The 27,375-nt window shown below is 45.2% G+C and overlaps 2 protein-coding genes across 2 annotated transcripts; one reads left to right on the top strand and one right to left on the bottom strand.

The window, feature by feature from the left end:
• Positions 1-165: 165 nt before the first annotated feature.
• Positions 166-9,896, top strand: LOC117049417 (lymphocyte antigen 6E-like). Its single transcript, XM_033154072.1, has 3 exons — positions 166-257; positions 8,757-8,876; positions 9,553-9,896. Exons 1-3 carry the CDS (start codon positions 206-208, stop codon positions 9,759-9,761), a joined length of 381 nt encoding a protein of 126 aa, XP_033009963.1. The 5' UTR covers positions 166-205; the 3' UTR covers positions 9,762-9,896.
• Positions 9,897-14,328: 4,432 nt separating this feature from the next.
• LOC117049416 (lymphocyte antigen 6E-like) lies at positions 14,329-19,502 on the bottom strand. Its single transcript, XM_033154071.1, has 3 exons — positions 19,262-19,502; positions 17,209-17,328; positions 14,329-15,015 (listed from the first exon to the last, which is right to left on the bottom strand). Exons 1-3 carry the CDS (start codon positions 19,320-19,322, stop codon positions 14,882-14,884), a joined length of 315 nt encoding a protein of 104 aa, XP_033009962.1. The 5' UTR covers positions 19,323-19,502; the 3' UTR covers positions 14,329-14,881.
• Between the last annotated feature and the right edge of the window lie 7,873 nt (positions 19,503-27,375).

Here is a 27,375-nt window from a genome sequence, read left to right as displayed (position 1 = left end):
CTTTGGGGAATCTCACAGACCCACACCCACTTCCACATGGACCAACTCCTATGCTCATTCCTCAGCCACGTGTGTCCCTCCCCATCCTCGGCTTCTCAAACCCTAAAATTATTGTGACCATGGCAACAAAAGGGAAACACCTCAGAGGTATATATAACCATAGTGGCCAGCAGTCTGGGATACGGTTGCACAGACCTCTGGAAAGATGAAGACTCTGTTGGTTGCCTTGCTGGTGGCTATCTTATGCGCCGGAAAAGGTAAGGCACTCTTCTCACCTTTGCTTAGGGAAAGAGCTGCAGAAAAGGACGGGAGACTTGGAAACTCACAGAATTGCAGGATGGTAGGGTTGGGAGGGAAGCGACGCGCCGAAACCCAGGGGAAGAGCATAAGGTGTAAGCGTCAGAGCATTGTAGCCGCAGAGCAGGAGACTCTTAATCTCAGGGCTGTGGGTTTGAGCCCCACATTGGGTGGAAGCATTGCAGGGGACGATCCTAGATGACTAGCCAATCCTCGTGGTCCCTTCTAACTCTACGATTCTGTGATCTACAATCTAAAAGGGGGACCTTTTATTTTATATCAAATATATAAAAGGATGTCATATAGAGGAGGGAGAAAGGTTGTTTTCTGCTGCTCCAGAGAAGCAGACACGGGGCAATGGATTCAAACTACAAGAAAGAAGATTCCACCTAAACATTAGGAAGAACTTCCTGACAGTAAGAGCTGTTGGACAGTGGAATTTGCTGCCAAGGAGTGTGGTGGAGTCTCCTTCTTTGGAGGTCTTGAAGCGGAGGCTTGACAGCCATCTTTCAGGAATGCTTTGATGGTGTTTCCTGCTTGGCAGGGGGTTGGACTGGATGGCCCTTGTGGTCTCTTCCAACTCTAGGATTCTATGATTCTACCTAAAATATACTGCTCAGACCAATGACTCGTGTTTAATACTGAATGCCTCATTAAAAAAAAAAAAACCAACGCTTAAGTTTCTAACACCATGGAGAAGTTTTTCCGGAAGATTTACAAGGATGTGAGGAGCCCTGCTGGCTCATACCAACGATCCATTTGACCTATCATCCTGTTTCTGTTAGTTCCCAGCCATATGTTTTCAGGAAAGAGTGCATGAAGGCAACAGCTGTTGTCCCCCTCAGCCACTGGCATTCTGAGGTATACTGCACTAACTCTGGAGGTTCCATTTTTCCAGTGGAATTCTAGGAATTAATTAGGTACTGGTGTGAAGAAGTGTTGTTTCCTCTTTTTTGTCCTGTCTGTCTGATGGTGTGGGATTTAGAGGGCAAGTCAGATGAGGGAAGGCGGAAGGGACTGTGTGAATGTAGGCTTGTGTGTACCTTGGCCACCTCATGAGAAGAGAAGACTCCCTAGAAAAGACCCTGATGTTGGGAAAGATGGAGGGCACAAGGAGAAGGGGACGACAGAGGATGAGATGGTTGGACAGTGTTCTCGAAGCTACTAACATGAGTTTGGCCAAACTGCAGGAGGCAGTGGAGGATAGGCGTGCCTGGCGTGCTGTGGTCCATGGGCTCACGAAGAGTCGGACATGACTGAACGACTGAACAACAACAACAACAGGCTTGTGTGAGTAGCCTTTCAGAAATGACTAAAAGGCGATGGGAGAAGAAGTGACCACACCCCACTCAAACAAAGGATGTGTAATAGACTATCGGATTAAATAACAGAAAAGTAGGTTTAGGTTCCCATCACCTCCTGGCAAATAGAAGGGGAAGAAATGGAGGCAGTGAGAGATTTCACTTTCTTGGGTTCCATGATCACTGCAGATGGTGACAGCAGTCACGAAATTAGAAGACACCTGCTTCTTGGGAGAAAAGCAATGACAAACCTAGACAGCATCTTAAAAAGCAAAGACATCACCTTGCCGACAAAGGTCCGTATAGTTAAAGCTATGGTCTTCCCGGTATTAATGTACGGAAGTGAGAGCTGGACCATCAAGAAAGCTGATCGCCGAAGAATTGATGCTTTTGAATTATGGTGCTGGAGGAGACTCTTGAGAGTCCCATGGACTGCAAGAAGATCAAACCTATCCATTCTCAAAGAAATCAGCCCTGAATGCTCACTAGAAGGACAGATCCTGAAGTTGAGGCTCCAGTACTTTGGCCACCTCATGAGAAGAGAAGACTCCCTAGAAAAGACCCTGATGTTGGGAAAGATGGAGGGCACAAGGAGAAGGGGACGACAGAGGATGAGATGGTTGGACAGTGTTCTCGAAGCTACTAACATGAGTTTGGCCAAACTGCAAGAGGCAGTGAAGGATAGGCGTGCCTGGCGTGCTCTGGTCCATGGGGTCACGAAGAGTCGGACACGACTGAACGACTGAACAACAACAACAGGTTTAGGTTGTCCCTGAATGTTGGAAGATACTTTCCCTGCAGAAAACTTTCCTAAGAAAGGCTGGCTCACCCAGACACACCCAGATATGCAGGATGTACCTGTGGCAGGAACAAGTATCTGTCTAATGCGCCGTCATGCTCTGCCCTGCTCCTGTGCATAGAACATGTTATTAGATCTGACATTAGTGTGCTGAAAGTTGTGTATATGAACAATCTGCTCAGGCGTTCCAGCCACCCTGTGTTTTTTTTCCCCAGCAGAAAGATTGTAGGGGTGAACATACAGGATATGGCTCTATGTCTGTGGATGTTGAACAGCATGCAGTTTGCACAGTGTGCTGAAAAGTTGCTCAGGAGAATGAATTTTTTTCAGGACACGCAGAGCCTTCATGCTGGGCTCTTTTGGAGCATGACATGTTTGAGGTCCCACCCTCCAAAATACAATCCAGTAGGATTGTAAGACCAGGGGCATAGCAAGGTAAATTGGTACCCGGGGGCAAAAAAATTTTTGTCACCCCCCCCAGAGGCATAGGAAAGTCAGGTGGTACCCGGTGTGGAAAATTTATTGTCAACCCCCCCCATTTATCCCCCCCCCCGCAAAAATGGTTTTACGTTATTTCATATTTTCTTACAAAGGAATAATAACAAGTAATAATAATAAAAAACTTTTTATTTATATCCCGCCCTCCCCGGCCGAAGTCGGGCTCAGGGTGGCTGACATCAGATACATAAAATTGGTATAAAATCAAGCAATAATTAAATTACCTCCTAAAAACATCTCAAAATCAGGGTGGTTGACATCAGATACATAACATTGGTATAAAAATCAAACAATAATTAAATTACCTCCTAAAAAACATCTCAAAATCAAATTAAAGTCTAATTAGATGGCTTTCCACGGAAAATAGGATAGGAAAATATCATGGGGTGTGGGAACTATCACATGCAGGAAAGAATAAGGATTACACTTAGAGTTCCTCACTTGAAACTTTATAAATTACCGAATAGGTAAAGGTAAAGAGACCCCTGACCACCAGGTCCAGTCGTGTCCGACTCTGGGGTTGCGGCACTCATCTCGCTCTATAGGCCAAGGGAGCCGGCGTTTGTCCGCAGACAGCTTCCGGGTCATGTGGCCAGCATGACAAAGCTGCTTCTGGCGAACCAGAGCAGCGCACGGAAACGCCGTTTACCTTCCCGCCAGAGTGGTCCCTATTTATCTACTTGCACTTTGACGTGCTTTCGAACTGCTAGGTGGGCAGGAGCTGGGACCAAGCAACGGGAGCTCACCCCGTGGCAGGGATTCGAACCGCCGACATTCTGATCAGCAAGCCCTAGACTCTGTGGTTTAACCCACAGCGCCACCTGGGTCCCAAATTACCGAATATACCAACACAAATGAAATCACAAGACTGTAGCTGCTATATAAGGGATTATTATATCTGAATGGAATGGAATGGAACTTATTAAGATTTCGGAATGCAGAAAAAATGTAGAAGTACGAAGCCATCAAATCTAGCACACGGAGAGGCCAGTTTGATTAAACTGTATAATTTGACATTTGAATAATTGGCATTAATAATTGTATTAACTGGATAAAATGGTATTGTTATAATGAGGCTGTTATTGGAACGATATTGGAAAACCAAAAAAAACATACTGTATATTCTGGCGTATAAGACTACTTTTTAATCCAGGAAAATCTTCTCAAAAGTCTGGGGTCGTCTTATACGCCGGGTGGAGAATCTGCGGTCGAGTATATCTCAAACTCTATATTTTAACTGGAAAAGTTGGGGGTCATCTTATACGCCCAGTCATCTTATACGCCGGAAAATACGGTATTTGGAAAAAGAAAACGAAAACCCACCCCTCCATTTTGCCAACCTGTCAGGGGCACAGGGCTGTGAAACAAACCATTGCCCATATTTGACTTTGTGACGTCCATCAGACTGCTTACAAGATGTCACCAGGAAGCCTATTCAGAATGAAGGCAAAGTTTCCTGCCCTCACTTGGATTTGGCTTCCTCGGTCCATCGCAACTTCTCACAGAATCCTTCAGCTGCAGGGCGGTGTGAGATAAGGTCTAGGTGGCAGATTGCGCCAAACATTTTAATAAAAGCCAGAAAGAATTACAAACTGAAAGCTGTATTCCTGTGGGAATTGAGCTGGGCAGAACCTTGCTCTGTGAACGTGGCAATACTTGAAGAATAAATATGCAATGAAGTGTGCTTTGAGGGAGTGGCCTGGCCTGTTTGTCTCCTACTTTTCTGCAGTTCTTGTGCTGGGTGGGGCTTGATGATAGACATAGCCCAAAACATCTGGAAGGCACCAGGCTGGAAAAGCCTGCTTTGCTCTTTTGTTATAATTATTATAATCAGTATTGCTATTATAATAATATGAAATAATAATAATAATAATAATAATAATAATATAATCCTGTTATAATAATGATTGGGAGCCTTCAGAAGCCAAATACAGGTGAAACTCAAAAAATTAGAACATCGTGGAAAAGTTCGTTTCTTTCAGTAATTCAACTTAAAAGTCAAAACAAAATAAAAATTCCTTTCCAGTAGCACCTTAGAGACCAACTAAGTTTGTTCTTGGTATGAGCTTTCGTGTGCATGCATGGTATCTGAAGAAGTGTGCATGCACACGAAAGCTCATACCAAGAACAAACTCAGTTGGTCTCTAAGGTGCTACTGGAAAGGAATTTTTATTTTGTTTTGACTATGGCAGACTAACACGGCTATCCACCTCAACTTAAAAGGTGAAACTAATGTATGAGATAGACCCATGACATGCAAAGCGAGATATGTCAAGCCTTTATTTGTTATAATTGTGATGGTTATGGCGTACAGCTGATGAGAACCCCAAATTAACAATCTCAACTTTGGGGTTTTCATCAGCTGCACGCCATAATCATCACAATTATAACAAGCCAAGGCTTGACATATCTCGCTTTGCATGTCATGAGTCCATCTCATATATTAAACTCCAGTAGCTAATGAAAACAATTGCTTACATAAATGGACTTTTCCATGATATTCTAATTTTTTGAGTTTCACCTGTATTTCTGTTTGCAAGTCAATTCAACACTGGCCGTTGTGTATTTCAGCAGGTTGCAAATTAATGGATCACTTTACCCAGCCAGGTGGGTGGGGTATAAATAATAAATTTAAAATTATTGCTGTCATTTTTCCTGTCTAAGGAAGCATCCCCCAACCCTTCTTTGTCTTCTGGTCTTGGTCTTTGGCTAGGAGATGTGTTGTGAGCAGGTCCCAGCAACAGAAGTGTTGCCAGTGAAACTGCCCTGCCTTGAGAGCACCTCAGTAGGCTGGCTGTTTGCCCAATTGTTTGGGATCTTACCACCAAGAGGTTTCAACGCCCATGCCATAATTTGCGCTTAATGAAGGCTTTGGAGATGTGCAGAGCGGAATGTAAACAAGGTCCTTATCTATGCATCTAGATCAGGCATAGGCAAAGTCCCAGATGTTTGGGACTACAGTTCCCACCATCCCTGACCACTGGTCCTGTTAGCTAGGGATGATGGGAATTGTAGTCCCAAACTCCTGGAGGGCCGGAGTTTGCCTATGGCTGATCTAGATTTCCATAGCGCATTGCATAGAACCTTACAATATGCACCTCTGAAGCCGCTGGCTGGAGGAATCCCAGCATCGTAGAGTTGGAAGGGGTCTCAATGGGTCATCTAGTCCAACCCCCAGCAATGCGGGAATCCCAGCGGAAGAATCCTCGACAGGTGGCCACCCAACCTCTGTTGAAAAAGGAAGGAGACTCCACTACCTTCTAGCTCAGTGTTTTTCAACCTTTTTTGGGCAAAGGCACACTTGTTTCATGAAAAAAATCACGAGGCACACCACCATTAGAAAATGTTAAAAAAATTAACTCTGTGCCTATATTGACTATATATAAAGTAATTCTCTTGAATTTTTCAATTTTTCCCACGGCACACCAGGCAACATCTCGCGGCACACTAGTGTGCCACGGAACAGTGGTTGAAAAACACTGTTCTAGCTCTTACTATGATTTCACACTCTTTAGTTAAAACATTCCTGCTTTAGAGTGGCTGGCTGGGGAAGCCCAGCCAGATGGGCAGGGTATAATAATAATAATAATAATAATAATAATAATAATAATAATAATAATAATAATTACTATTATTATTATTGGGCAAGCAGTTGACCTGCTTTCTCATTGGTGCTTTTTAGTGTGTTGTGGTTTTCATGGCCAGCTCAGACGTAAACTCTGGTCATAAATAATAGCCTCATGCAGAACCTCCTTAGAAGGAAACGTGCATTGAGGGCTTCTGGATCAGCTGCTGTTGCAGCCAGGTCGTGAATCGCCAGGGTTGCGACACTTGCCCATTTTGCTGAGTGGGGTCCCTGGACTGCAGCCCCGAGTTCCTGCCCTGACAGCATAAATAGATCTTCCATATGTTGCATTTCAATTTGCATGTATAGTATGCATTGGGAATTTTGATTCCTTGTTTTTGATATTTTATATTTTTGAGTTTGTGGGTTCTTTTTGGTAGGGATCTGCATATTTTATTTGTTAACTAAATATTTGGATCGAAGGGCAGAGTGCTAATTCTGACCACAACACTGTTGTTACTGTAGCTTATCTTAAAGTTTTTAAGTCGCTTTATGCTCATTTATAAATTTTAATTTTGTACAATGTAATATATGTTTGTTTTTTGCTTGAGATTGTACCTCCAAATGTGTTTTTTATGCTGGTCTCCGACTGTAATAAATTATCTATCTATCTATCTATCTATCTATCTATCTATCTATCTATCTACTGTATTGTGATTTGTAAGATGTGAGAGGCACTTTGTTTTGAGCAGAAAGGCAGGGTGGACATCCTGGGTTGTATTCGAATCATCTTTTACTCAGAGTAGACCCAATGAAATTAATGACCATGGCTAACTTGCGTTGATTCATTTCAGTGCAGCCCCTTGAACCATAAAGTGAGCATTGTGCTGGCTTCTTACTGCCCAAGGAAGAAGCTTGATAGTCCATCTGATCAACAGAGGCTCAAAATCAGTATTTTAAAAGTCAAAAGCGACATAAATACAATCCACTAAGTGTTTTGCAACACTAATGTTTTATTATGTTTCTATATATGTTGGACGCTCCCCAGAGTGGCTGGTATAATAATAATGTGAGGTTTGGAGCTTACAGGGTTAAATAAGCTCAGCAGTCCGCCCCGCCCATAGGGAAGATGTGTCAGACATCCGGGTAGTTCTGCTGTATACAGAAGCCTATGTGATTTGTGATGCACTATTTTCGGTTCATTCAGTTTCACTTTTAACCGGAGAGAGACATTTCGTCCGTGTCTCCGGGGAAAGAATGTCCGTGATTTATGCTTGTAAATAAAGCCTGCTTGCTTAAAACAAGCTGGACTCTGTGGAAGTTATTGCTGGCAAGAAGGCACACACACACCGTTGCACAGGAGAAGTTTGAACAACTCTGCAAAAGCACTGGAGAAGCAGAGGGAAAGGGAGCAAGAAGCGTTGCTGGGCGCCGTTGGTGTTTTCCAAGTGCTACACTGGTTTTGAGGCTTTTCCAGTTCAAACAAAAACCCCAACAAATAATAATAATAATAATAATAATAATAATAATACAGTGGTGCCCCGCTAGACGAAAATAATTCGTTCTGCGAAAATTTTCGTCTAGCGGGTTTTTCGTCTTGCGGAGCGGCAATGACAGCCGCGCTCCGCAAAACGGAAAAAAAAAAGACGAAATTTTTTCGTCTTGCGAGGCAGCCCCATAGACTTTTTCGTCTTGCGGGGCAGCCTTCCGCTAGACGAATGCCTTCGTCTAGCGAGTTTTTCGTCTTGCGAGGCATTTGTCTAGCGGGGTACCACTGTAATAATAATAATAATAATAATAATAATAATAATAATATTCAAACAATCCTCTCACCAGGAAACACTTGCCCCAATAGAACAGTCTGAATTTGGTCTCTGGAAGATCTTCATCCTCTGGTTTGGGTAAACTTCAGGATGAAGGACGTGGGAGCAACCAGTTCTCCATGGGACATTGAAAAAAAACACCTGGGCGTTATATCTGATGGGGATCTCTCAGCTAATTTTGGAGTGATCCATGCCTCTAAGGCACCAGTGTGGAACCTGTGGTCTTCCAGATGTTGAATGACAGCCCCTGCTATCCCTGGCCCTTGACTGGCTGGGACTGATGGGAGCTGAGGCTAAACAATATCTGGAAGAGCAAAGTGTCTCACACTCCCTGCTCTAAGGTGTGCTGCTTTGCCAAAAGGTGCTGGCAGCCTTGAAGGTCACATCCAGACTGAGACAAACGTTGATTTGTGTTGACCCGGGAAAGAGATGCCTTTGCTTGACTTTTGCTTCTCTGTTTTCTTTCCGCACAGCCCACTCCTTTTTTTGCTACAGGTGCGAAAATGAGCCTTCCAACTGGAACTGTTTAAAACCATATAAGTGCTCAGAACAGGATCAGTTCTGTACCACAGTCACTTCCACTGCAGGAACGGGTAGGTATCAAACCTATATTATATTCTCTCTGAAGCTACAGTCAGGGGCGTAGCAAGGTAAATTGGTACCCGGGGGCAATATTTTTTGTCAATGCCCCCCCCCCGAGGTGTAGGAAGATCAGGTGGTACGTGGCACAGAAGATTTCTTCTCAACCCTCCCCCATTGATTCCCTCCCCCCGCAAAAATGGTTTTATGTTATTTCATATTTTCTTACAAAGGAATAATAACAAGTAATAATAATAATAAACTTTTATTTATATCCCACCCTCCCCGGCCGAAGTCGAGCTCAGGGTGGTTAACATCAGATACATAACATTGGTATAAAAATCAAACAATAATTAAATTACCTCCTAAAAAACATCTCAAAATCAAATTAAAGTCTAATTAGATGGCTTTCCACGGGGTTAGGGTTGGGAACAGGAAGTGCTCCACTGAACTGAAATTTCAGCCTTCGCTCTGGTTTCAGTCACGGTGTTCCATTGCACCAGAAGCGGTTTAGTCCTGCTGGCCACATGATCCAGAAAGCTGTCTGTGGACAAAAGCCGGCTCCCTTGGCCTGAAAGCGAGATGAGCGCTGCAACCCCATGGTCTCCTTTGACTGGACTGAACCATCCAGGGTTCCTTTACCTTTTACCTACCCATGTATAATCTCTCCATTTCCTTCCTGTCCTCCAGGCAAGAACTCCGTGTACCAGCTTAGCAAGAGATGCACCCCAACCTGTACAGAGAGCTTCATTGACACAGGCCTGACGAGCGTTTCCACCAAGTGCTGCAGCACTTCCTTCTGCAACATCAGCGGGGCCACCAGCATCAAGACCAGCGGCCTGCTGATGGCCGTGGGTGTCCTGGCCAGTTTTTTCTACATCTTCCAATCCGTCTTGTGAGGAAGCGCTGTGGAGCAAAGGTCACAGTTCTCCTTTCAAAAACTGTCAAATGTCGCTCCCCCTTTCCCTTGTTCGAGATCAGGAATCCCGCCGTGGACGGCAAAGCCCCCCCCCCAAAGCATCGTGGAAGGGCTTGCTCACCTGGATCATTGCCCTGAATGCTAAAATTCCTGGCTTCTTGCATGGTATTGCAGAGCATGGATCTCTCTCCACCTGCCCAGAAACCTCTTGTGCCTCTTTAGTGCTCTCCAGTCCCTCGACTGATGAATCTTCTCCTTCAGCCACCCTCTATCATTTCCCCCCCCCCCAAAGCCTCTGGTCATTCCCAGACAACACGTTTTCTGACTGGTTTTGCACAGAGTTTGGTTTGCACAACCTTTGCCATTCCCAGACAGCCGACATGCAAAACCAGTTTGCACAAAGTTTCTGAGGAAGTTAAATAATATCAGCTGTTTGCTATGCATTTGTGGCAGAGGGGGATATTAGATGACATTGCATCAAGCAAATGCTATCTCGTACTTTCCTTTAGCATTCCCCATTGCTTTCCTTACTGCAGGGAGTCCCGGGGGGGGGGGGGAGCAGATTGATTACACAAACCGATTTTTATTTTTCTACCTGAGTTTTCTTTTATGTTACAATGGCAAAAGCCTGGGAATGCCCCAGGTGAGGAAAGGTTCCACGATCACCTTTCCTAATTTCCCCAAGCATTCAAAGAAGTATATATATATATATTTAAAAACGTGTGTATGTATTTTGGGTGGTGGTTGCTAGAGATCCCTAATTAAAAAACAACAACAACAGAGGCTGTGCCAAGCTATGGTTCCTGGATTTTTCAGTAGAATTGAGATATTTTGATCTAAAAAAAAATATATCTAATAAATAAAATAAAAATAAACCAGGCTTATAGTAACTGGACCAGGCCAGCCCCCGTCGATTGGCTGGGCACAAGATCAGAAGCCGGGATTGGCATTTCTTGGGTAGGGAGAAGGCAGAAGCAAAGGGAGCCATCAGCTGATGGAGGTGGAAGGTACATGCACCAAGCAGGACGTTTTTAAAAGTCTCTCCCACTTTGCACCTTCCTCCAGATTTGATGTTCTGTTCTGCTCTTTCGCTCCTGTGATTTGTAAAGCTGGAGCCCATGTTAATAAAGTTTTGCCATTTAAGACCTGCGGCCTCAGTCGTCATTGATATTCTGTTTCAGTAGCCATGACAATATTATAAACTGAAGAATAGAATAATGTGATTGGGTTATTGCTTTTGGTTTGATTTTATACGTTGTGGTCTTGCTGTGAACCACCCTGAGACCTCTGGGTATAGGGCGGTGTATAAGTTGAATAAATAATAAATAATAAAAATAATTGCAGAGTTGGAAGGGACCCTCATAGGTCATCTAGTCCAACCCCCTCCAATGCGGGAATCACAGCTGAAGAATCCCTGACAGATGGCTGTCCAACATCTGTTGAAAAAACTCCAGTCAGTGAAGGAGAATCCACCACCCGCTGAGGAAGTCCGTTCCACTGTGGAACAGCTCTCGCTGCCCAGAAACTTCTTCCTAATGTTTAGTCGGAATGTCCTTTATTGTAATTTGAATTCGTTACTTGTGTCAGGCGGCAGAGGAAGCAACCCCACAGCAGGCTGCCAGGAACGGATAAGGCACGGAAAAGTCCTTTTGTTGTTGTTCAGTCGTGTCCGACTCTTCGTGACCCCATGGACCAGAGCACGCCAGGCACCCCTATCCTCCACTGCCTCCCACAGTTTGGCCAAACTCATGCCAGTCGCTTCGAGAACACTGTCCAACCACTCATCCTCTGCTGTCCCCTTCTCCTTGTGCCCTCCATCTTTCCCAACATCAGGGTCTGTTGTTGCTTATTTTGCGCTTACCATCTGCTTTTTAATCAATATTTATGGGCAAAGGCTTGGAACTCAGCCTCTTGGAATAATGCCGTTGTCCCGAGTGACTCTCCACCCGCTTTTACTCCCACTTCCTCATTCACCATCATCTCCTCTACGGGTGGCGCTGGGCGTCCTCTGCTTCTGAGCCCTTTACTCTCCTACTTTCAAGGCTCACCGGGTTCTGGGAGAGGAGGGCTGTGGAATGCTTTCTAAAGACATTGTGTTCACCAGCTGTTGCCCTCCTGGTGGTTCCTCTTCCTCCTCCTCCTCCTCTCCCATTATTTCCCAGCTTTCCCCCACATCTGCCTCTGAGACGTGATCTCCCTCAACTCTCTGTTCTAATTCCGAACCGTCCTCTTCTTCTCTGGAAGGGTCAGGCTGGGGAGGCGGTCTCCACCATCCCTCCTCTGCCCAGTCCCTGACTTCACCCCCCCCCCCAGAGCTCTCATCCTCCTCCCACTGTGGTGGTTTTGGTCGGTTGGGGTGGCATGTATGGAATGCCCTTTGCAAGTCGGCGCATGGACCTGTTCTGTGTAATCCCATGATCTTTCTTCAAAGCCATACCCCCAAAGGTTTTAACGTTTGATGTCTTGATGTGTTTTTAATATTTTGTTGGGAGCCGGCCAGAATGGCGGGGTATAGGTGGCTGATTGGCTGACAGGTGTGGAAAACCTGTTGACGACTGTTAACAACTGCAATTGGTCTTACAGGAAAAAGCAAGGGGTGAGATGGCCAAAGATAGCTTTGTCATGTATAATGAGATAAGAATCCAATGTCTCTATTCAGACCAGGTCTCTCCATGGTTTTGAGTGTGGTAATGAGTTGGAATCCAGCAACTTCTCTTTCCAGTCTAGTTCTGAAATTCCTTTGTAATAAGACAGCTACTTTGAGATCTTGTATAGAATGTCCTGGGAGATTGAAGTGTTCTCCTGCTGGTTTCTCCATCTTGTGATTCCTGATAGGTGTGGTAAACCTGTATCTGAAGAAGTGTGGTAAACAGGTTTTCCACACCTATCAGTCAATCCCCCATTCTCACCACCCTTCTGAGTAATACCCCTCCCCACCCTCTCACTATATATAAGGGTCTGGTGACTTCTGTTTCAGTGTATCTGAAGAAGTGTGCACGCACACGAAAGCTCATACCAAGAACAAACTTAGTTGGTCTCTAAGGTGCTTGTTGTTGTTCAGTCGTGTCCGACTCTTCGTGACCCCATGGACCAGAGCACACCAGGCACCCCTATCCTCCACTGCCTCCCGCAGTTTGGTCAGACTCATGCCAGTCGCTTCAAGAACACTGTCCAACATGCCAGCCGCTTCAAGAACACTGTTCCCTGACCACAAACTTGACATGAGTCAATATGTCAAGACCACAAACTTGACATGAGTCAATAGTGTGATGCAGCAGCTAAAAAAGCCAATGCAATTCTGGGCTGCATCAATAGGAGTATAGCGTCTAGATCAAGGGAAGTAATAGTACCACTATATTCCGCTCTGGTCAGACCTTACCTGGAATACTGTGTCCAGTTCTGGGCACCACAGTTCAAGAAGGATACTGACAAGCTGGAACGTGTCCAGAAGAGGGCAACCAAAATGGTCAAAGGCCTGGAAACGATGCCTTATGAGGAACGGCTTAGGGAGCTGGGTATGTTTAGCCTGGAGAAGAGAAGGTTAAGGGGTGATATGATAGCCATGTTCAAATATATCAAAGGATGTCATATAGAGGAGGGAGAAAGGTTGTTTTCTGCTGCTCCAGAGAAGCGGACACGAGGCAATGGATTCAAACTACAAGAAATAAGATTCCACCTAAACCTTAGGAAGAACTTCCTGACAGTAAGAGCTGTTGGACAGTGGAATTTGCTGCCAAGGAGTGTGGTGGAGTCTCCTTCTTTGGAGGTCTTTAAGCGGAGGCTTGACAGCCATCTGTCAGGAATGCTTTGATGGTGTTTCCTGCTTGGCAGGGGGTTGGACTGGATGGCCCTTGTGGTCTCTTCCAACTCTAGGATTCTATGTGTTATTCAAGCCCCTTTGCCACGACAAGGCAGTGATCCATGAAGGTGTCTACAGTGGCGTCGCTAGCCTCTGCGCTGCTGGGGGCGGCGGCAGCGCAGAGGCACCCCCTGGGGGAGGGGCACGGCACACGCACCGTGACGTCATCATGACGTCACGACGCACGTGTATACAGAAAGGGGGGATTTCCCCCTTCCCGAGGCTTTTTTCGGCGGGGGGGTGGTGACCAGCGAGGAGGGGGTGACAAGGGTGACCCCACCTCGCTGGTCGGCCCCCCCCCTGCCGAAAAAAGCGGCAGAAAGCGGAAAAAGAAGCAGAGCGGCGCTTAAACGCGCCTGCTCTGCTTCCTTTGCAGGCTTTCCCCGCCCCCCCGCGGTTTTTTCGGCGGGGGGTTGTGACCAGCGAGGAGGGGGTGACAAGCGTGACAACCCCCCTCGCTGGTCGCCCCCCCGCCGAAAAAAAGCGGCAGAAGCACCCCATCCGTGTGCTGCTGCTCCCGGGGTGACGGAGGGAGCGGCGGCGCGTGGGAGTGGCGGGAGGGGCCGCCGCTTGTCACCCCCACCCGCCGCTGCTCACCCTGTCACTGGGGGCGTACCGCCCCCACCGCCCCTCCCCAGCGACGCCCCTGGGTGTCTAAGGTGCTACTGGAAGGAATTTTTTTTAATTTTTATTTTGTTAGAACCTTTCACGTAAAGAAAAAAATTGAATACACAGGGTGCCTGGAGGGGGCCAATGCTTGCCTGTTGTTGCAGGGTCAAAATGCAGCCATGGGATAGCCGTTTCGGGGGAGCTCCCACCATCTTTTTCACAAAAGAGATCAATATACTTTCAATAGCTGAGCCCAGAGAAAGCAGCTTACTTCGAGGGCATTCCAGACTGGCCCTTCCACTCAGCATAATAATAATTTATTAAAACGGTCTCAGACCAGCTCCAGCTTATACAACAAATCACATAGCAAAACGTAAGAGGGATACAAAGAGCATTACAGTGCTAGTAAAACAGCAATTAAGATTAAATGTTGGCATGCCCCCCACTGGTTGCCGTTAAAAGGGTCAGCCGTTAAGAAGCTCTTGTTTCCTACGTCTAATGGCAGATACACAAAATTTAGCTACATTGATCGTGATTTCGGGGTCCTTGTCATCTCCCAAGGCTCTTAGATGTTGGGATTCAGGTTCGTTCTTGAACTTTTGTACTTCCACTCAGCATGGACCAGATCCTTTTCACTTGGGAGGCCACAGGTTGCACCAGTTGTTTTCGCAGCAGAAGAGAGACTTGGGTGCCGTGATTGAATTGTTGCTTTCGGTGGGACATGCCTGGGCACACTTCTTGGTGATGAGAACCTTGGCATCGTCACCTTGAGGCAGGAAGGAAAGCAAAAAGCACATCTGAAGCCCTCGCCCAATGCAGAATTCAAGCCTAATTACAGATACTTGCAAGAACAACACCAATCCTATGGTTACGTAAAACATACTCAATAAACGCACGGGAAGTAACCGGCTGTACTCTTGCATAAATATACTATTCACTGTATCATATTATAGATTTCAACGGAAATAACTCATAAAGTTCAATGGGAAAATCCGAAGACCCAGTGGATCAGTTCATTCTCTAATCATGCATAAGGTCCATACATGTACTAGTTTCTATTCCACCTGTGTCTGTTCATAAAGTCCAAACAATCCACACGAAGGGTTGTTACAGTTCCACATAATCCTTTCCCAGAGTCTAAGACAAGGATTTCAGGAATATTGACCTTGTTTCGCTGTCCTGGGCTTCATCAGTTGTACAAGGTTACCGGTATATGCGATGTAACAAGATAGTGGATTTTATGTCATAGGAGTAGCTGCGATACAGTGAATAGTATTCTTTATTTATGCAAGAGTACAGCCGGTTACGTCTCGTGTGTTTATTAATTACAGATACTGACATATTCACTCTCTGGTGTCTCCTCAACTGCCAGAACTTAGCTTGTAAGCTCCTTGCAGCAGGGACCTAGGCTTTTTGGTTGCGATTCATTTGAGTTTTCGACTGCCTATGTCAGTCTGTAAAAGTGCATTGATGATCCTAGGTAAATAATTGCCGTTGTAATGAAGATTTGTCCTGAGGGCAGCATGGATGGGGCAGGGGGATGATGGCCAGGGCCGGATTTAGGTTTGATGAGGCCCTAAGAAGCTACTGAAGGTAATGGGGCCCTTTATATGTCCAGCTGTCCTTTTGTCAACAACAAATTGTCACTGTTTTTTTGTGTTGAATACATTGCTATATGGTAATTTATAGACCTAGTAGGTATCTAAAGCCATTTGCACATAACAAAATATGTCTTTTGTCAAAGTAATTGTTGAACTGAAATGCAATTACCGGTAAGAAGAAGTATATTAATAGTGAAATGCAATTAAGAAGAAGTATATTAATAGTGATAAAGATTCCCAAAGCACTTTACAAATTTACATGGACCAAAATTCCACCAAAATGGACCAAAATGCCCCTGAAGGACCCAGAGGATGTTTTCTCCAACCAGCTATTATATAAACTATTATATTATATTTCCATCTATCCTAGCATCGGTGGTTTAGGCCACAGCGCCACCTGCGTCCCTGTCCTCCCTCTACTCATCCCAGGATCTGTGCGTGTGGAAATTGCTTGTGTGGAATTTTCGTAGGGTTTTTATTTGTTTGTTTGGTCTAGAGCAGGGGTCCCCGAACAAAGGCCCGGGGGCCGGATGTGGCCCAAATCGCCTTCTAAATCCGGCCCACGGACGGTCCGGGAATCAGCATGTTTTTACATGAGTAGAATGTGTGCTTTTATTTAAAATGCATCTCTGGGTTATTTGTGGGGCCTGCCTGGTGTTTTTACATGAGTAGAATGTGTGCTTTTATTAAAAATGCATCTCTGGGTTATTTGTGGGGCATGCCTGGTGTTTTTCATGAGTAGAATGTGTGCTTTTATTTAAAATGCATCTCTGGGTTATTTGTGGGGCCTGCCTGGTGTTTTTCATGAGTAGAATGTGTGCTTTCATTTAAAATGCATCTCTGGGTTATTTGTGGGGCATGCCTGGTGTTTTTCATGAGTAGAATGTGTGCTTTTATTTAAAATGCATCTCTGGGTTATTTGTGGGGCCTGCCTGGTGTTTTTCATGAGTAGAATGTGTCCTTTCATTTAAAATGCATCTCTGGGTTATTTGTGGGGCATGCCTGGTGTTTTTCATGAGTAGAATGTGTGCTTTTATTTAAAATGCATCTCTGGGTTATTTGTGGGGCCTGCCTGGTGTTTTTCATGAGTAGAATGTGTCCTTTCATTTAAAATGCATCTCTGGGTTATTTGTGGGGCCTGCCTGGTGTTTTTACATGAGTAGAATGTGTGCTTTTATTTAAAATACATCTCTGGGTTATTTGTGGGGCATAGGAATTCGTTCATATTTTTTTCCAAAATATAGTCTGGCCCCTCCCCGCAAGGTCTGAGGGACAGTGGACCGGCCCCCTGCTGAAAAAGTTTGCTGACCCCTGCTCTAGAAGGCAGGCCAGTCTTGAGATCTGTTCACATGACTCACCCGTTTCGTCAACATCTCTCATTGTTAGACACCTATTTTCATGGTCAGGGCAAACAGTCATTCGCAGGCACTTCCAATTAGAGGTCTGCCTTTCGCAAGTGAAACAAATAATCGAATGAGCTGCAAAGTAAAGGGAGAGAGGGAGATAAGACTTTGGGGGCAGGAAATTCCTGGAGAGCACAATCACTTTAAATACTTGCTTTTAGCTTTAAAAAACAAAAACAAAAAACTGATAACTTCATTGTTTTCTATTTTTTGTAAACTGCTTTTGGCTTCCTTTTCCTTTGGTTGTCCAGAGGAGAGCAACCAAAATGGTCCAAGGCCTGCAAACGATGCCTTATGAGGAACGGCTTAGGGAGGTGGGTATGTTTAGCCTGGAGAAGAGAAGGTTAAGGGGTGATATTATAGCCATGTTCAAATATATCAAAGGATGTCCTATAGAGGAGGGAGAAAGGTTGTTTTCTGCTGCTCCAGAGAAGCGGACACGGAGCAATGGATTCAAACTACAAGAAAGAAGATCCCACCTAAACATTAGGAAGAACTTCCTGACAGTAAGAGCTGCTGGACAGTGGGATTTGCTGCCAAGGAGTGTGGTGGAGTCTCCTTCTTTGGAGGTCTTTAAGCGGAGGCTTGACAGCCACCTGTCAGGAATGCTTTGATGGTGTTTCCTGCTTGGCAGGGGGTTGGACTGGATGGCCCTTGGGGTCTCTTCCAACTCTAGGATTCTATGATTAACAACCTCCACCTTAGCCATGACAAAGGGCTGGCCTTGCTGGGTGCAATTTTCCCCCCGGTCATAGCACCAACATCTTTTGAAACCGTACAGCAGTTTCATATATTATGTGGTGTCAGTAGGTGGCATCATCTTGCAAAACGATGCTTTAAAGTCCTCCCAGGCACACTGCAAAGGAATTGGATTGTGGTGAAAGCAGTTAGGAGAAACCAGGTCAGCATTTGTGATAGGTCAATGCAAGAAATTCTTGGCTGCGTAAACAGCACACAGCAGCTCCTTCTGCCTTTGAGGTGTTGCCAATCAAAGGTTGGCTAATTCTTTTGGAGGCTCAGCTTCATTGCCTCCTCCACCCCGCTCTTTCAGGAATAAGCAAAACAGACTCAGTTTGAAATAAAATATAAAAAAATTCCTTCCAGTAGCACCTTAGCGACCAACTATGTTTGTTATTGGTATGAGCTTTCGTGTGCATACAGTGTGGTGTAGTGGTTAAGAGTGGTAGACTTGTAATCTGGTGAACCGGGTTCGCGTCTCCGCTCCTCCACATGCAGCTGCTGGGTGACCTTGGGCTAGTCACACTTCTCTGAAGTCTCTCAGCCCCACTCACCCCACAGAGTGTTTGTTGTGGGGGAGGAAGGGAAAGGAGAATGTTAGCCGCTTGGAGACTCCTTCGGGTAGTGATAAAGCGGGATATCAAATCCAAACTCCTCCTCCTCCTCTTCTTCTTCAGATACCAGTTTGAAATGAATGCCAACACAATTTCCTTATGGATTTAGCATGTTCCGTTGCAAGCAAATCCCACTGAAGCTAGGGATAGATTTGTGAATTTGGGTTTCTTTCAGTTCCGATTTCCCCCCAGCTCTCCACATTTCGGCACCAATTTGCCTTAAAAAAAATGTCCTTGACATATTTCCTCAGCTTTTAATTGCGAACTTCCCCTAATGTTTTTGCATGAAATTTTGAATGTACGTATTTTTGTGAGCAAGTTTCCATATATTGCATTTCCGCGCATTATTTCCCCTTAATGTATGCATCTTTGTACAGATTATTTGGTTGGAGAACTGCACTGCAAAATTCAGAGAAGGGGGGGAATTTTTGAAGGACAGCTGTGTTCTCGCCCACGTCTTGTTTTGGGAAGTGCAAATTAACTAGGCTCTCCTTAAAATGCAAAGCAAACCAGCTTCCTCCCCCATTTGGAATGGAAACCAGCAGCCTTAATTTCCCTGCAAAAACAGCCAGGGTCATTGTATTAAAGCAGACAGCCTCTCTTTGGTTTCCCAAAGCGTCGTTCTGCTCAGGGAGGAGGGCAAAAGAAGAGCTTACCTATCTCCGTGCAGATGATCACCGCGCCCAAAAAGGAGAGAAGATAAGACGCCTTCTTCATTGTTGTTGCTCCAGCTCACTCTGAACGATCAAGTTCTCCTATGGAGAGGTTATTTATAAAGGGACAAAGGCTGCTCTAGAATCCCTGTTTATACGCAACAGGGTGTGAGCTGTTTTGAAGAAATTTGCCAATGTGGTCCAAATGGAAATGCCCAACATTTGGCACCAGCTTGGCTTCAGGAGTTACGGGAAGGAAGTGTGCAAGATACTATCCAACTTAGGGACTCCCCCCCGGATTTTTGCAGGGTTTACTCCTTGACGCAATGGTTCCCAACCTTTCCAAGTCCACGGTGCCCGTGACCAACCACATTCTTTCTGCAGCTCCCCTGTGGGAGCCACGCACAACGGGGTTTCCATTTCAGGACATGTGTGGGTGAGGATTCTCCCGTTCCGCACCTGCTCCACCACTTTCCGGTGTGGTTTTTGGCGTGCGTGTAAATGGGAGCGCATGTGCTGATGGGAACCCAAGCAAGGCCGTGCCTCTGTAGGGCCAAGTTGGTGCATTCCACCCGGCACCCCCAGCCTGCCTTTCCTGAAATTAGTGTGTGCGTGGGGGTGGAGCAGACAAAACAAGATTAGGATCAGAAGCAGAAGTGCTTTGTTACTGCAGGGAAGGAAAGCGAGAAGCGCGCATTGCAACAAAACAAAAACATCTCTTTCCTGCCTTGTTTGAAATAAATGCCAGTGGAACTCCGAGACCAGAGGGAGGAGAAGGTGCAAGAAGACTGGAAGAAATTTAAAGAATATTTGAAGAGACGTGAAAAGTTAGATATTTGAAATTGAAATCAGCAGATATTATAGGCGATAGCATTAAAATGTTAGTTTAAAATAGAATTTAAGAAGATAGAATTGTGATTTAAAAAATGGTATTTTTATTAAGAGCAAAGTGATAGGTATAAGATAATAGATAATGATTAAGATTAATTGGAAAAATAGAATTAAAGGGGTTACAAAGTTACTACAGTATATTTGAAATGAACGCAGAGGAGAGGACGTGAGGAAGTCCCTTAAGTAAGATTTTAAATAAGATTAGAATAGTTAAATGAATGTTTGATTGTGTGGTGGTGTTTGTGTCTTTTTTTTTAGTTAGGTTGTTGTTTATCATGTTTGTTTGTATTTTGTATTTTGTAGTATGTATTTTTTGTATTCCTTGTATTTTTAATTTGTTAAAATCTCAATAAATTCTTATTAAAAAAGAAAAGAAATAAATGCCAGTGGATGGAGTCCTTAGCATGTTTACCTGGAAGTGAATTCCACTGAAACCAGTGAGGGTTACTTCCAGGTAAATATGGCCAGAGTTGGGCTATGAAAGGCAGAAAACCTCTGTTGTTTGTCCAAAGTCCTTTATAAACTACTTTTCATCAATATACAGGTGAAACTCGAAAAAATTAGAATATCGTGGAAAGGTTCATTTCTTTCAGTAATTCAACTTAAAAGGTGAAACTAATATATGAGATAGACTCATGACATGCAAAGCGAGATAGGTCAAGCCTTCATTTGTCATAATTGTGATGATTATGGCGTACAGCTGATGAGAACCCCAAATTACCAATTTCAACTTTGGGGTTTTCATCAGCTGTACGCCATAATCAGCACAATTATAACAAGCAAAGGCTTGACATATCTCGCTTTGCGTGTCATGAGTCTATCTCGTATATTAAACTCCAGTAGCTAACGAAAACAATTGCTTACATAAATGGACTTTCCCACGATATTCTAATTTTTCGAGTTTCACCTGTAACTACAAGTTGGTTAGCAAAAATGAAACAAATGCAATCAAATGAGAAACAGCAGCAGCATTGTAAAACGGGCGAGAAAGGATTGTGAGGGTTGGTTTGGATGATGTCTGTGGATTTGGGGTCTGCAAAATGGGAGTAGCCAAGCCGGTCCCTCTGTTAATATAATGTGTCTGTTGAGCATCCCCTTACATGACTAAAGAGTTGTCTGCGTTGCCATAGAAATGAAGAGCTGGTGGTGCTTCCAGAAGGAGGAAGTAGGCCTTCATCCCTCACCTGTTGGAGGCCACTTCGTCCTAAAGGCAGGAAAACAATAGGGCATTGCCAGTGAAGTGACTGTGCTGTTTTAATCTGCTTTTAATAATGTTTATTTGTTTTCGTCATAGTATTTTTTTGAGCGTCTCTTTGGGACTTCCTTAATGGAAAGAGCTGCACAAATCCAATAAGCCAGAGGAAGTTTATGGCCCTGGAAACCACAAGTTAATAATGCCTTGTTTTAAAGAAGGCGAGAGAGAATAAGTTGTTGTTGTTCTTACATGTTTTCATATGTCTCTTCCCTCTGATGTGGAAAGCTTGGAGTCAGAGATATTTTGTCGATACCCCCACACCAGCCCGACGCTACCTCCTTAATGGGGGCACACGAAATGGTTCGTGGATGCTGGCTGAGTTGGAGGGCATGTGTAATCTGCGGAGAAATTTTCTGGGATTTTGTGCCTTGGGGAAAACCACACGACTGCTGGTGATTGTGGGAAAAGGGATAAAAGATTAGATCGAGCACCAGGACAAAATGCGGCAGATCACTTCCTGAATTGGCAAAACACGGGGAACTTCCTGCCATCAGTGAAGTAAGCAGAGTAGGCTGATCTCAAGAGCCTTGTTGCACAACTTCGTCATTAACGAACCCTATGATTTAATTAATTCAAATGGGGAGCTGGAAAACAAGGTTGCTAGCACCTAATGGTTAGAATCCCCTCTGAGGCTATGTTGCAATTGCATGTTGAACGTGTGGTCAGGTTTAAGGTGGCGTGTGCAAAGGAGGAGAGTTTGAGCCAGTGCAAGAGAGAAGAAACAGACCCAGAATTACAAAATAATAATTTATAATAATAATAATTTATTATTTATACCCCACCCATCTGGCTGGGTTTCCCCAGCCACTCTGGGCGGCTTCCAACGGAATGTTAAAATACAATAATCTATTAAACATTAAAAGCTTCCCCAGCTTCTAAATTTGATCCCAGAACAACCCTATTTTGCCCGCCAGCACTGCTGCCACAAAGCTCAGGGAGGAGGATCAGCCGGCGCTTGTCCCGATCGACAACGGTGGTGGCAACTGTGGCTGCGAGGGAACATACCATGGGCTCCCCATGGCCTCTCCATGGCTGCTGCTGCAGGCCTCCTCCCTTGGGCAGCTTGTGGTGACTGCTAGAGAGCAGGCAAGCAGGAAGAGAGGCTGCCACCGGTAGGGCCACCCTGGGTGGGAAGAAAAGGGAAGCAGCATTTGTGACGGATTGGCCCTAGGGTGGAGGAGTTATTACCTCCTGGCTCAGAAGGAGTTAATCCACCTTCATCTTGACTGACAGCTCATCCTTTGGGGGCGGGGCGGTCCCCGGTTTAAAAGGAGGAAACAGTTGAGAAGAGGGAGGGTGTGTGTGTGGAGACAGGGAAGAAGAAGGGTGTGGGGCCAGGATAGTGGTGGTTTAGGTTAGGATTAGTTTAACATGAAACTATAGAGTGAAAGAGTTTCTGTATTAATGCAACTAAGATTGTGAACGCATGAATCATTAAAACAACTATGTTCTCAAGAAAATAAAGTTCAGTTCTTTTTGGTGCCAAGGAGGAATCGTCATTATTGGTCCAGCAGGGTATCAAATCTTACAGAAGTGTGGACTCAAGGAAGGGCAAAACTTACCTGAGGAAAGGGAGGTGATAGCTTGTGTCCTAGAGTCACACAGAAAAGGGTTAGATGGTGAAAACCCAGAGTGCCATGAAGTTGCCAGAGTGTTGAGGCAAATCGAGACAGTGGGGATCCGAGCTGAGGGAGGCCCTTTACTGTAGGCAAGAGGTTGTCCATTTAAGTAACCCAGAGTAGTGAGGATACCAGGCCACGAAAGCTGGAAATAGACTCTCATTACTAATAAGCCCTTACAGTAAGAGGTTTTTTTTTTGAGGCGAACCAAGTGGAGGGGGGTTGGTTTCACCCCTGTACTCTTGTTGACACAATTTTTAGTAATTGAGAGGTGGGGTTCATCACAGCATTCATGTCTAATCTTCTTCTTCTTCTTCTTCTTCTTCTTCTTCTTCTTCTTCTTCTTCTTCTTCTTCTTCTTCTTCTTCTTCTTCCTCCTCCTCCCCCTCCTCCCCCCTTACTCCTCTTCTTTACCTTGTTTGTTTTGCAGGGGGGACCAGTCGCCATTGCTGACTTTTGGAGATGGGCTTCTATGCTGTTTCTCTTACGTAAAAATCCATATCTTGTGTTGCCCACAATACGGTCCTAGATTTCCCCAAGATTCGATTCTAACTGAATATTATGTCCAAAATCTTTAGCCCATTGTATCATCACCCCTTTAACTTCCTCATCTTTAGCGTGCCAATTTCATGTCTAATCCTACTCCTTTCTAGAATTTATTTATTGGTGTGTGATCTTCTCTTTGTAAATCTACCAAAGAATAGAACATTTCCATCTGAGCAATGTTGGAGGGTTTGCAGCCCTAGCACCTGAGGCAGTTGCTTCACATTGCCACCTGGGTGGGCCAAGGATTGCAGAGGTGTCTGCTTTTCAAAACTGCAAAACAAAACACACCTGTCTTCCGGATTAAACTCTTGCTTATTTGCCCTCATCCAGGCAGTCACGGATCCCAGGAGCCTGTTCTGAGCCACACCTGGTGACGGAGGGAATACAGAAAGAGAGCCCTGCGTCACGATGAAGCCACACTCCAAATCCCTGACAACATTGCCTCTGGCCAGGTTGATGCCGCCAAACCTGGAAGGAGAGAGAGAGACGGTGGATTCACAAGCCCTTTCCTCCTGCACACACACTCACCAGCAGCACAATTTCTGCATCCCCCTGGGTGTGCTTCATTTTCTTCTTTGGCTATCCCTCGTAGCCGAGTAAGATTGTCTTCCATAAACACAGTTTTAACGAGGAGTCCTTAAGTGACCGTGGAGGCCAATTCTGGATCCACACTGTCGCGGTCACTCTCCCAGACCTGAGCAGCACCCCTGGACATTTAACAATCTATTGGTAACTGCCCCAACGACATATGTTATATCCGCTGCCACCAGCCAGTATTCACTCTGGCAATGAATAACTCACTTCAGATTCGGATTGTGGTAAAAATAAACATGTTTCTTTATTGTTTGTACAAAGCGTAATGGTTTCAAACACTTGGTAAAACGTTTAATATAACTGTATGGTTATTCAGATAAGTATATTTCAACTCTCTACCTAGTATTCCAGTAACTATCCCTAATGCCTCCTGTTAATTATTCACTCTGCTGTAGCTCTGCTCATTGGCTCTATCTCCCTCTCTCTATCCCTCCCTAACTCAACTCAACTGCCTCACTTCCAACCTCTAACTGCCTTTTCTATCCTCTCTAACTGCCATCCTTCCATACTCTAATTGCCTGGAGAGCTCCCATTGGTCAATCTCCCTGCCAAGTTAACCCTTGGAGAACCTTAGGGGTGAAACGCCACACACACATCCTTCCACAGTGTGGACATGGGTTTCCGTGTGGGAGTTGATCACGGTGTGGATTTGTCAAGCGTGCCTTCCTCCTAGCACATTTCTCCCTTGCGTCCTGAGTCCGAGTTTCTTTTATATTTTTTTAGATTTGCCTTGAGAGAATCTTTAAAGCTCTTCTGTTGACCACCAGCATTACGCTTTCCATTTTTAAGTTGGGAATAGAGTAGTTGCTTTGGAAGACGATCATCAGGCATCCACACAACATGACCAGTCCAACGAAGTTGATGTTGAAGAATCATTGGTGATCTTTGCTTCTTCCAGTACACTGGTATTAGTTCACCTGTCTTCCCAAGTGATGTATAAATTTTTCGGAGACACCGTTGATGGAATCTTTCGAGGAGTTAGAGATGGCGTTTGGAAGTGTGCCCCCTTAGTGGGAGCCAAGCTCACCAATTCTGCTGAGAGTTGTTGGGCGACCAGAATCGGCCGAAGTTAAGAGATAAGAACTGTCTGAGCAAAACAAAGGAGTCTTGAAACTGTCTATTAATATAAAAATAGCACCCTGCCTGTACAAGAGAGGGGAAGAGGCCTCTTTGAAGGTGGAATGTGTCTAAGCCTTATGAGTTAGCCTTATTAATTAATCATATTATAAGTATCATGCTTGTTAGAGTTATGTACCTTTTGCTATGTATTGCTTTATTGCTTTATACCATTGTATTCTAAAGCCTAATGCAATAATTATTGCCAGTTAATTGAAGTTATGCTTTCTTTGTTGATTGACAGTCATAGGTGTTATGAATGAGACTCAGTCTTCAATAGCCAATAGGGATCTGTGTGCTCTACATTCTAGGTTCTATGTTGCCAATTTCTGGGAGGCTTGCCAGGACCATTCCCAGACGGGGGAGGGCGAGCTAGGAGGCTTGGGAGGCTGTTACTCTAAGAACACGTGAACACTGAGCCAATTTTCGGTTTCCTTATAAATCACCTGATTTCCCGTAAAACACATGTCCTAATTATGAATTAAGTTTCGAATTCCTGTTATCATCTATATAAGGAATGCATGCTAGTCTCTCCGCGTGCAGTCTGGCTTTTGCCCTGCACCTTTTGCTTTGCATATGCAATTCAAAATAAACCTGTTGTATCCTGCATGGTGTTTGCCTCTTTGTGTACATGCTCCAGCACTCAAGAGCTCAGAGCCCAAGAATGGTCTACATCTGTACCCCACCCAACTGACTGGGTCTCCCCAGCCACCCTGGGCAGCTTCCAACAAATATTAAAATACATTAAAATATCACAGATTAAAAACTTCCCTAAACAGGGCTGCCTTCAGGTATTTTCTGAATGTCAGGTAGTTGTTATCTCCTTGACCTCTGATGGGAGGGTGTTCCACAGGGCAGGTGCCACTACCGAGAAGGCCCTCTGCCTGGTTCCCTGTAGCTTTGCTTCTCGCAGTGAGGGAACCGCCAGAAGGCCCTCGGCGCTGGATCTCAGTGTCCGGGCTGAACGATGGGGGTGGAGACGCTCCTTCAGGTATACAGGACCGAGGCCGTTTAGGGCTTTAAAGGTCAGCACCAACACTTTGAATTGTGCTCGGAAACGTACTGGGAGCCAATGTAGATCTTTTAAGACCGGTGTTATGTGGTCTCGGTGGCCGCTCCCAGTCACCAGTCTAGCTGCCGCATTCTGGATTAATTGCAGTTTCCGGGTCACCTTCAAAGTTAGCCCCACATAGAGCGCATTGCAGTAGTCCAAGTGGGAGATAACTAGAGCATGCACCACTCTGGCGAGACAGTCCGCGGGCAGGTAGGGTCTCAGCCTGCGTACCAGATGGAGCTGGTAGACAGCTGCCCTGGACACAAAATTAACCTGCACCTCCATGGACAGCTGTGAGTCCAAAATGACTCCCAGGCTGCGCACCTGGTCCTTCAGGGGCACAGTTACCCCATTCAAGACCAGGAAGTCCCCCACACCCGCCCGCCCCCTGTCCCCCCCAAACAGTACTTCTGTCTTGTCAGGATTCAACCTCAGTTAGCCACCATCCATCCTCCAACCGCCTCCAGGCACTCACACAGGACCTTCACGGCCTTCACTGGTTCTGATTTGAAAGAGAGGTAGAGCTGGGTATCATCCGCATACTCATGAACACCCAGCCCAAACCCCCTGATGATCTCTCTCAGCGGCTTCATATAGATATTAAAAAGCATGGGGGAGAGGACGGAACCCTGAGGCACCCCACAAGTAGAGCCCAGGGGTTTTGAACACTCATCCCCCATCACCACTTTCTGAACACGGCCCAGGAGGAAGGAGCGGAACCACTGTTATAACAGTGCCCCCAGCTCCCAACCCCCTCTAGCCGGTCCAGAAGGATGTTATGGTCAATGGTGTCAAAGGCCGCTGAGAGATCCAGCAGAACTAGGAACAGCTCTCACCTTTGTCCCTAGCCCGCCGGAGATCATCGACCAGCGCAAACCAAGGCAGTTTCAGACCAAGGCACATTAGGCATAAAGGCAGATTAATAAGAATTTCAGATTCTTTCCCTTTTGTACGCTTGCCACAATCGCAAGCCTCAGTATTTAAGACAAATCTAGTAAGAGACACAGAAATATGATTTCCAGCAAGGTACAATGGTAACTCT

Source organism: Lacerta agilis, chromosome 7 (genome assembly GCF_009819535.1).
Source record: "Lacerta agilis isolate rLacAgi1 chromosome 7, rLacAgi1.pri, whole genome shotgun sequence".
NCBI classification, from domain to species: Eukaryota; Metazoa; Chordata; class Lepidosauria; order Squamata; family Lacertidae; genus Lacerta; species Lacerta agilis.
Note: the sequence above shows the minus strand (reverse complement) of the source record. Positions and strands in the feature narration are given on the sequence as shown.

Coding starts and splice junctions, on each gene's coding strand:
- LOC117049416 (XM_033154071.1), bottom strand. CDS start 19,322: ATGAAGAAGGCGTCTTATCTTCTCTCCTTTTTGGGCGCGGTGATCATC. Junction 17,329..19,261: donor GATCATCTGCACGGAGATAG/GTAAGCTCTTCT, acceptor TTTACTTTGCAG/CTCATTCGATTATTTGTTTC. Junction 15,016..17,208: donor GAGAGATGTTGACGAAACGG/GTGAGTCATGTG, acceptor TCCTGCCTCAAG/GTGACGATGCCAAGGTTCTC.
- LOC117049417 (XM_033154072.1), top strand. CDS start 206: ATGAAGACTCTGTTGGTTGCCTTGCTGGTGGCTATCTTATGCGCCGGA. Junction 258..8,756: donor TATCTTATGCGCCGGAAAAG/GTAAGGCACTCT, acceptor CTTTCCGCACAG/CCCACTCCTTTTTTTGCTAC. Junction 8,877..9,552: donor CACTTCCACTGCAGGAACGG/GTAGGTATCAAA, acceptor CCTGTCCTCCAG/GCAAGAACTCCGTGTACCAG.